The 10812-nt window shown below is 38.7% G+C and overlaps 1 protein-coding gene across 1 annotated transcript in view; it reads left to right on the top strand.

Moving 5' to 3' along the window:
- Positions 1-5314: 5314 nt before the first annotated feature.
- Positions 5315-10812, top strand: part of MEPE (matrix extracellular phosphoglycoprotein) — a 12476-nt gene continuing 6978 nt past the window's right edge. Inside the window, exons 1-2 of the mRNA XM_006760045.2 lie at positions 5315-5338; positions 7231-7296. Of these exons, the coding sequence (XP_006760108.1) occupies positions 7243-7296 (54 nt within the window). The 5' untranslated portion in view covers positions 5315-5338; positions 7231-7242. The remainder of the gene's footprint in view (positions 5339-7230; positions 7297-10812) is intronic.

The raw sequence follows: 10812 nt of genomic DNA, 5'->3' as shown, positions 1-10812 counted from the left end.
CTTAGAATGAATATTGATACTTATGAATGAACGTATTTAAAACAGAAACATTTCCTTCCTTTAAAAAACAGGGCGAGACTCCCAGCACACCCCACTCTGGGATCAGTGGGGAATAAATGCCTGAAGCCTTGTCAAAGCTTTAAGGGTCTTTCTGGGAAAGTGGAGACTGTTCAACAATGGCCCCTCTTCTTCGCTCATAACACTGTAATGATTCCTCCCCTGGTTCAGAAGGGGAAATGCTGTATACTTGTTGTGTATGTAAATTACAAGGTAGTTATTTTATGTCAAAACGCATGAAAATATATATATAGAATGTGTTTATGTCTACCTGCCTAAGATGATACAGAGAAATGTGTTACCTAATAGTGTTAAGAATAAGTTGGAAAAGAGGATTAAAAGATTGCTTTCACTGTTAAGTTTTAAAAAAATGTAAATCAAAGCAACTGGGCCTAGTATAATGAAATATAGAGGATTTGGATGGGAGGTTCCAGAAATAGATGGGAAAAGAAAAAAGAAAACAAACAAACAAACAAACAAAAACAAGTCCTTACTCCTGGATGAGGGTTTACTAGCTGAAACTTGTATTGTAGCTTGCTAGTTGGGTATATTTTAAATGATTGTTGTCCCTTGAGTTAAGGGTAAGAAATGAAAAAGCCACCACAGAATGAAACATGTTCCATGAACTGCTTTTATCAAAAATCTCTTAGAGGAGCTACTCCACGCGGCAGCCTGAGGAAAGCCGCGCTAGAGCACCATCGGAGGAGATGTCTGTACCTGAACCATGAACCAAGAACCAGAGAACTTTCCAGTGTCCATTTCTTGCCCTTTTGAATTGCTTCCTAGTTTTGTTTTATTTTCTAGTTAAATTGAGACGGTGTGAGGATAAATAACCTTTTTTTTATAGAACCCTGATCTTTATCTTTGCTTATTGGTTCCTAAGAAATTTACAACAAAACTGCACAAAAACTTAAGAAAATTTATGCTGAGTTTTTGAAGCTCAAGCTCAACCCAAGATGTAAGCTACCGGAGGGTTGAAGTGACACCTCGCCTTTACAGAACTTTCACAAATGGTCATTCTCAGGTTTTCCTCCCTAGAGTTTCTTCTCTGTAACCTTCCAGTCAGAATAGGGTGTTGTTTTGTTTTGCTGTGTGTGTGTGTGTGTGTGTGTGTGTGTGTGTGTGTGTGTTTTGCCAATTGTAGGTTCTAAATTTAAGGCTCAAGTTGAATTTTTTTTTTTTTAGCTTTGAATTCATTTTAGCTTTAGAGCATATATATTTAGCTACTGCCATTTACTCCTTGGTAGGACTAGTAGCTACATACTTTTTTTTTTTTAGCTTTGAATTCATTTTAGCTTTAGAGCATATATATTTAGCTACTGCCATTTACTCCTTGGTAGGACTAGTAGCTACATCAACTTTTTTCTCTTAAAATTTTCTCTCAATAGAACACAGCTTAATCTAGATTAAACTAGATGCTTTCCCATGACTTATCAGGACTGGGGAACCTTTTTTGTACCAGGGGCCATTTGGATATTTATAACATCATTCTCAGGCCATACAAAATTATCAACTTAAAAATTAACCTGCTATATTTGGTCAAACATTTAATTAACTCACCCCTAATACCTTGGCTGGGCCAGACCAAATGATTTCGAGGGCCTTATAGGGCCTGCGGGCCAGATATTCCCCACCCCTGACTTAAATGAAGGGGAAATCTCTTTCATACACACTAAACTTCTTTAGGGAAAAGAAAAAACAAAGGAAAAGCAATATCTAAACTATTGAAACTATAAAGTAATATCAGTGAAAAAGTCAACAAACATTTTCCAAGGCTATACCATGTATGAGGCACATTCCAGGGGTCTACTTTCTCTGAATCATTCAAAATTATAAAGTTAATATTACAGAACAATACAACCATAAAACACTGCATAACTTGCTAATTGTTATAGGAATTCCTAAATTATTTCTTGCCTTAATGAAATGTGAAAATGAGCATTTTTGTGGTATTCACATCTGGCTACTGTTTAGATAGCTCTATTTTTCTGTTCAGTCTTATGGTTCCCTGAGCACGCTTTCCTGTTGTCTTTTTTCTTTCCATTTCCTTGGTTTTCTCTTTCTGCATTACCCAAATCCTTTGCACTTTGCTGAAATTCTGGTCATTAATATTTATGATGTCTAGAGCAATAGCTCTTAAACGTGAACTCTATTATATTTTTCACTACTGCATTGTTTTTTCCCTTATCAAGTAAGTCGTAGAAGGCCTGGTGGGAAAACAGAGGACAGAAAGAGACACAGAAGGATGTCATCTGAATACCAGATTATCATTTAATGATAGGAAGACTGGGTGGGATGGATAGCTATTATTTATTTACCATTTAATTTAGAATTAAGTGCTGGACTAAGCACCGTGTAAATATTTGTTCATTTAATGTTTATGCTGACTTTATGAGACAGTATTGTGTCGTGGTTTTCAAACCTCACTTCGGAGTCAGATTGCCTGATTACAAATTATGGCTTTTTATACATGCTAGATATGTGACCCTAAGCAAGTCACTTTACTGCTTTATGCCTCATCACTAAAATTGGTATGATAATAGCAGCACCTGCAGTACAGAGCTCTTGTAAACATTAATGAGTTAATGCACCTTATTTATTTATTAAAAGCAGTTATAGTTTACTCTTTTTAAATATATACTAGAGGCCTGGTACACAAAATTTGTGCACTGGGGGGTGATCCCTCAGCCCGGCCTGCGCCCTCTCACAGGCCAGGACCCCTCACTCCTTACTGCCCACCTGCTCACTGCCCGTTAGCACTTGGCTTGCTGCTCCTTAGCACTGCTGTGGAGGCAGGAGAGGCTCCCGCCTCCACTCCTGCGCTCGCCAGCCATGAACCTGCCTTCTGGCTGAACAGTGATCCCCCTGTGGGAGCGCACTGACCACCGGGGCAGCTCCTGTGGTGAACGTCTGCCTCCTGCTGGTCAATGCGCATCATAGCAACAGGTTGTTCTGGTCGTTCCATGATGATGGTTGCTTAGGCTTTTATTATATAGATATATATTTATTGATTTCGGAGAGGGAGAGAGAGATAAAAAAGTCAATGATGACAGAGAATTATTGATCTGCTGCCATTTAAGTCAGGGGTGCATGCCTCCTACTGGGGATTGAGCCTGTAACCCAGGAATGTGACCTGGACCAAAACTGAACCCAGGACCCTTCAGTCCGCAGGCCAATGCTCTGGCCACTGAGCCAAACTGGTTAGGGCAATGTACCACATTTAAAATAATGCTTGGACCAGAGTAACCACTCAATGAAAATTTAGCTTATTATTATGCTCCCCGTTTTCAGATGGCAAACTTGAGGCTTACAGAAGCTCAATTTAGTTGCTTAAGCAACTGACCCAGCAAGTCAGTACTAGAACTCAGGTAAGTTTGATTCTAAATATAATTAAGTTAAAAGTTTCCATTGTCAATGACGTTTAAATACTCCAAAATCCATGGTGGATGACTGAGAGTCAACAGTGGCCATAGCTCAATAGCTCAAATTTTAGTCCCAGCAAGTGTTTTAAAAACCAGCTCCAGCTGCTCAGAAGAGGAGCTTCAGAATTTGGATGAAGCAAAACCAGGGATTAGACTGAACTAGAAAAGACACCATTCTCTCAGCTACAGCTATCCAAGGGCTATTTGTTTGTTTCATTTCTTTCTCTTTGTCTAAACAGGAAGTTAGGAGAAATTGGGAGTTTATACTTAACTCTCATCAGATATCATTTATGGTCTGTTAAAATTGTGTTTATAGGTAATTCTCATCACTTCTTATGTCATAGAGAACACTTGTTACCTTTTATTGATGTTTTACACAGATTCCTGATATAAGTTACCCCTCAAGGTATTATAATATTTTTAGACTGACTGGAACCCCTTGAACTATTGCAATTATGATTTTGACAACCAGATTGGGCAAAACAGAAGAGCAGGCAATTGTCCTGGAAAAGCATATTCCAATATGGTATCCTGTGTCCACCTACTCCGAAAGTCAGTATCCTCAACTGACCACTTTATAACATTCATAGTCAAACCCACGCTGTCAATATTTCCCCCCAAACACTTCTTCTGCCGTTTCCCCCATATCAGTAAAAGGCAGCTTCATCCTTCCAGTTGCTCAAAACAAAAAACTTGGTATCATCCTTCATTCTTGACTTTCTCTCACGACCCACATCTCATGCATCACAAATTCTATTGCCTTTACTTTCAAAATACATTCAGAACATAAGCACTTCTCCCCACCCCTTCTGCTACCACTCTGGTTCACGTCCCATCAGCTCTTCCTCACATTACCCTAAGAGCTTCCCAGCCGGCCTCTGCCTATTCCTACCTCATTTGCTCCCTCAGTCACTCCTCTGCCCCAAACCTCCAAGGGCTGCCTTCTCCCACCAAAGCCTTGCCATGACCCATAGGCCCTTTATCACCTGCCACCTGATGCCTTTCTGACCTCATTTCCTGTTATTCCCTTGGCAGTCCCTTCAGCCAAGCTGACCTCTTCTCTGTTTCTGGAAGAAGCGAACAGGCTCTTGCCTCTTGGCCCTCCTCTTCCTCTTCCTTCTGACTAGAATGCTCTTCCCTTAGATAGTCATATGTCTCCAGGTCTTTACTCAAAAGTCACCTCTCAATGAGCCCTTCCCAAGGATTCCCTATCTACAATTTTAACCTAGTGTCCCCACCCCCTTCCTGCAATGCTTTTTCTTCTTGGACTAAGTCTGTGTCACTATATAACTTACTCTATTTTACTTATTTATTCTGTGTAGTATCTGTCTCCCCATCAGATTATAAACTCAATGAAGACAGGGATTTTTTTTTCTGTTTTGTTCACTGCTATTTCCCAAGTGGCTGGCACACAACAGGCACTCAACATTTTTCTTCAGTGTTACTGAATTTAATTTAGACAAAATTGAAATTATAAACTTTCTACATAAAATGATTGCTAAAATGTTTTCCATTTTTAAACTTGTTAATTATTCAGTCAGTCTAAATCAATAGTTTTGAAATCAATCTTAATGATCTGACAACATGATACACCAAACTGAGGTATTTATATTTTCTGTTTATCCCACTTTCTGGAACATTTGATAGCAGCTTTCCACCGCAAAAACATTTTTAGATTAAAATTACTTTGCCCCCTATGGTTGCCTGTGGGCACTGGTAACAAATTGTTTTTGCTAGTGCTTAGTGAGCCCATGCTGATTGGCCATTGGGAACTCTAACAAACTTTAAATTTCAGCAAAATGCCAGAAACTGCTAATCCTGAAGAAGAAGCCAGGTATTCTGAAGCTAAACGATACCAGGTAATTTGGCTTTCTTGATAGCTTTATAATACAATTGTTTACATTTTCAGGATGCATGCCAACCAGATAGAGAGATGACTTTTTTGAAACTAAATGCAAATTGAAGGTATTCTCTATTGAGCACAACTGTGCAATACTTAGTGCTTTGTTTTATACAATAGAAAGTACATTACCAAGCTCTAGAAATTAATAGCTAAAACTGATGGCAATTTCTTCTTTGATTTAACTGTCAGCATTATCAAGATCCACAATAACTCAAAGACTCTAATAGTACTCTCCCCCTTCACTTATAAATCAGGATAAAGATAATGTGATCTTATTCATACCTTCCAACCTCGCCTGTGCCGGTATCATCTGGACTGATATTTCTCAGCATTAAGTCTTTTAATAAGTGACTTGTATTGTCCTGATCTGTAAAATGCTTGGATGGCTACATTACAGATAGAAATAAGGTTCTTAAAATTACATTAATTTTGAAGAGAATAGCCTAGAATTTTAGAATATATTTAATAGTTATATGTATTTCTTCAAATAAAAGGTGTTTTTAACCCTGAACTGTTTGAAGATTACAACAGTATTTAGATTATTTTTTCCCATTAAAAGTGCTTTTCCCCAAGTATTCTCAAAGAGTGGTATACATTTTTTATTCTCATATTGGTTGTTATATGTTTGTGTGGTACTTAGTAAAATACTTAATGTTTATTAAAATCAACAGATTAGTAACTCAATGCTATGTTGACTTTTATTTTCAATCTAATGGCCACTTGACTTCAGAGAACTAACTAGATCCTTTTAGTATATTTACCGAAGGATAAACATGTACCTTTATCCATAGCTAAATGATAATTTTTTTAAAATTTATTGTTGACAGTATTACAGATGTTCCTCATTTCCTCCCTTTGCCCCCTTCACCCAGGTCCCACCCCAGCCCAAGCCTTCTCATACTACCATCTGTGTCCATGGGTTATGCATATATGCATGTATGTTCTTTGGTTAATCACTTCCCATCCCTTCTACCCCCCTTTTTACTGAGATTTGTCATTCTGGTCCATTAAATGTTAATGTTTTAAACATAACTTTGTTGAGCCCAATATCAAATATTATTTGCCTCTAAATCAACTATATATAGATTTCTCTGTAATAAATGAAAGAATGAAAACATTCCAAGTGGCATAAAGTTTATTCCTCACCATGGAGCCTGCTACCCTGGCAAAACATTTAAAGAGTATGTTATAAGCTGCTATACTAAACTTAATGTTGTTATGAATTATATAAGTAAATAAATTAAATGATCTCTCTCTAAAGACAAAAGGAAAAAGTTTAGGCTGACAATAGAGCAAATAAATAAGTCTATAAAATTCATTTATATGAACTGACTTCATCGCCTTACTAATATTGGACACCCCTAGCCGGCTTGGCTCAGGGGATACCGTCAGCCTGCGGACCGAAGTGTCTTGGGTTCGATTCTGGTTAAAGGCATGTACCTTGGTTGCAGGCTCCTCCCCAGCCCGGGCCCTGGTTGGGGCTCAGGCAGGAAGCAACCAATCGATGTGCTTCTCTCACATCAATATTTCTCTCTGCCTTTCCCTCTCTCTTCCACTTTGTAAAAATCAATGGAAAAATACCCTCCGGTGAGGATTAAAAAATAAAAATTAAAAAAAATAATATTGGACAATTTTCATTTTCACATGGAATAATTGGACATATGAAAGCACTTTCATTAAAGTATCCATACGTGGGTATAAGTAAATTATACCTAGTTTGTTGTTTTTTAACTAAAAAAAGACTTCTAGGGGAAGGGTGTTTGAATATGCTTTTGTATTATTTTACTTCTTAGAACTGCAGTTTGTAATGGGCAATGCTTTAAGGTAAAATATATTGTCTTTTTACAGAGATTCTCAAAGATGCAAATTGTCTGCTTGGGACTGCTTCTCTCCCATCTGACCTGGGCAGCACCAGTAAGCATTTCCCATTTTAGTTACGCGTCATAAAACCTATTGCTCTTTTTACCTATTTTTCTCTTAAGCAATGTCTTTTCACGTTAGTAACGCTTACCCAGTTCAGTGATAATGAAGCAGAAAGAGAGCATCCAGCACTAGACACCAAAGCCTCCCACCAAGGAGGCCTTCAATGAAAAAGTGCTGAATTTCAGCATGTCCACACACTGCCTTTTAGGAAACACCAAAAAGAGTACTTTTGAGAAAAGCAAGAGCCAGCTACAGTGTTTCAAATCAGCTAACACTAATGAGAAAAGGCTCAGAGACCCAAATTATAATTATGTCAAAAGAACTTTTCAATATCTTACTAAAAATAGAAAAAAAATGACTTGACTATTTTAAGGCTAAACAACTAGATTTTGTAAATATATGGCAACACAAAAGGAGCAGAGCTTTCCTGTAATTCTTATAACACCTCAACACTGTGAGATCCTGGTCATGATTTTTCTCTTCACCAGTGAGGCTAAAGATGGGAGGGAGTGCCCCACGCTTACCCCAGATCAAGCTCCAATTTCCTTTGTGTCTCTTTCCCCCTCTGATTCACCCAGATGAGTCCGCAGGATGTGACTAAATTATCTTGTGAAAATGCTGAGCGTTACCGATATTTTCTGCAATGCAGACATGGTGCCAATTAGATAATGTCTGGAAAGCATCCGAACTTCCCAGAGTAACCTTTCCGTTGGAGAACCATGGAAACCAGCGGTCATTCTGTTACCAGAAGTCCTTAAATATAGGTCCTGAGTGCGTGGGTGACCAATTAGGTTACCCACTGACAAGCATGAACCATGTCATCGGATGAGGACAGCAGAAGTTGAGAAAAGCTTGTCCCCTCTCAGCTGACAGCCTCCAGCAGACCTGTGGGGGCCTGTGCTGCTTAAAATAGACGCCTGCCAGGCCCAATCCACACGGCTCAGCTCAGTCAGGGCCACCAGGCATGATGGGGGTCCAGTGGGTCTTGCTGACCCAGCTCAATCCCACCAGCCCAGGGTGAATCTATTTGGAGCAGCACGGTCCAAGGAACAGTGGGAGTGGCACTCTCCAACCGTTTTCCAGTAAACGTGCTATGTCAACATCAACCCAGTGACCACTGGTCAACAGCAGGTGCCAGAGTTGCTCCCCTGTGGGAGACAGTGCCATCTCCATCGCAGGACCACATTCACGCACGGGAGAGCTGCCAAGTGGGTATGGGGGAGAGGGGAGGGGTGCAAATTTCAAGTGAAAGAGGATTTGCAAAGACATAGAAACAAAATTTGGAATTATAAATGGCTAACTGGCTAAATATGATATTTTCTCCCAGATATATAAGATTCTATTTGAGCATTTATCTAAATTAGTTAGTAATAGTTTGGTGTTATCAGAAATTGGTATATATTGAGTCATTTACATATGTTTTGGAACTAGAATCCAGGTTCAAATTGTAGGGGAGGGAAAAAAAAGTTTTCTCGACTTTTCCAGGGTCCCTGGCAAGGTCTGAAAAATTAACTGACAAAGATATGTTAACAGGAGGAAAGCATACAAGTTTTATTGAATTTTTATATGTACTGGGAGCCTTTATAAGAGAATGAAGAACTGAAGAAGTGACTAGGGCAGGAAGCTTTTATTTTATCTTTTAGACAAAGAAACAATACATTTGTGAAGCATTGACAAGACAAAAAGGTTTGGACTATGGGCAGTCCAGCTAGGCTAGGGAGACCTTATTGTCCTCAAGTAAGAGCACTGGGTTTAGTTTAACAAGGTTCGCTTGCACATTCCTCAGGTGTGGGCTCTGGATGGTAAAAGTCTCTTTGCAGTAAAAGGAGAATTTATTTCCTGCCTTTAGAGCATTAAGGAAGGTACTCCTATCAAGCATGTTTTTAATACATGCGCATGTGTTATGTTCTCTGAGAAGATGCCAAATACCACAAACTGTCATTTCTTTTTAAAATTAGTATCTAATCATCTAATTTTGATGCTTTCTCCTTCCTGGAGCCCCATTTCCAGATTTGTTTTCACTGTTTTGACATTTTTGGAGAAATGATGCAAAGATCTAAATGTAAATGCACAAGGTCACTTAAGAACCAACATAAAAAAGGCAATAAAAGATAAAATGATAAAATATGCCTGAAAGTACTTAATATGAAGTATAGGAACATTACCTCTTGTTATTAAATATGTTTTTTTCCCATATATCAGGCCACTTAGAAATTTATTATTTTAACCCTGGGACTTCGAGGCAGAGGCTTTAGGCCAAAATATCTCCTTAACTTGTACTAGTGCGACCAGCTGTGTAAGTGTAGGCCATTCTGCTTCTCCACTTCCTTTCTCACAGGGATTATTATGGAAATCAGATGAGATTGTTTACAGGAAAGTAGTTTACAAACTGTATAGTGCTATATAAATGTAAGGTGTCATTGACAATGTATTTTTTTCATACAAATTTGTGCTGTTATTTTTATGAGCAAGACTTGTACTTTTATTTTCTATAATAGCTAGATTTCTGAGAATAGAAGTATTGAGTAGAAGGGACTGTTTGTTTTTCCCCCCTTAGATATTGCCATATTTTCTTCCCCAAGTGCTATACATCTTAATATTCTCACCACTAATATGTATCATACTACCCTTCCTTCTAGATCCCCATCTACTGAGTATAAAATTATATTTCATTATTTATTTAATGTGTATTTCTCTGTCTTTTAAAAGTTGGATTATAATTGACATACGATATTATATTAGTTTCAGGTTTACAAAATAGTGATTCAATACTTTGATACATTATAAAATGATCACCACAAAAAGACTGTCCCCATACAAAGTTATTACAATATTATTGCCTATGTTCCCTAGGCTGTACAGGTCCCTGACTTACTTTATAACGGGAAGCTTGTACCTCTTAATTCCCGTTACTTATATTGTCTGTCCCTCTACCTCCTCCCTTCTGGCAGCCACCAGTTTGTTCTCTGTATCTATAATTGGCTAACTTTTGTTGTTTCTAGAATGAAATGGCATGTCAAGCAGATCTGCCTTAGAGCTCAGCCAATAGAGCACTTTTACGAACGTTTTGAGTTTATTTCTAAGATGATTTCGTCAGTCAGGGTTCAGTCAGGAAAAGAGAATTCATGACAGGGATTTCAGTAGGGAGGGTCCTATTTGGAGAATAGTTATAAAGTACAGGATGAACAGAAAGGGCCAACCAAGGGTGATGGAGCAACATGAAGACTGCCTTGGGCTGGAGGAACAAGGAAGGACGTGGTGGCCCCAAAAGAGATGCATCCAATCCTAGAGATGCAGCCCAAATGGGGAGAGCAGGGAAGGCCATATCTTGGCTTCTCCTTCTACCCTTCAGTCTCAGGTGGGTTTCCCATCAGCCAAGCCCAGACTGGAGCCAGATGGCAACGTAACTCAGAAAATGTCATTCGTAGGGATCATCACAGAGAGCAGAAGTACGGTATCTGAAAGCAAGCAGGATTACTGCTCATATCTTACTGCTGGGAAATACAG

Source organism: Myotis davidii, unplaced genomic scaffold (genome assembly GCF_000327345.1).
Source record: "Myotis davidii unplaced genomic scaffold, ASM32734v1 scaffold356, whole genome shotgun sequence".
NCBI classification, from domain to species: Eukaryota; Metazoa; Chordata; class Mammalia; order Chiroptera; family Vespertilionidae; genus Myotis; species Myotis davidii.
This window is presented reverse-complemented; position numbering and strand designations above follow the sequence as displayed.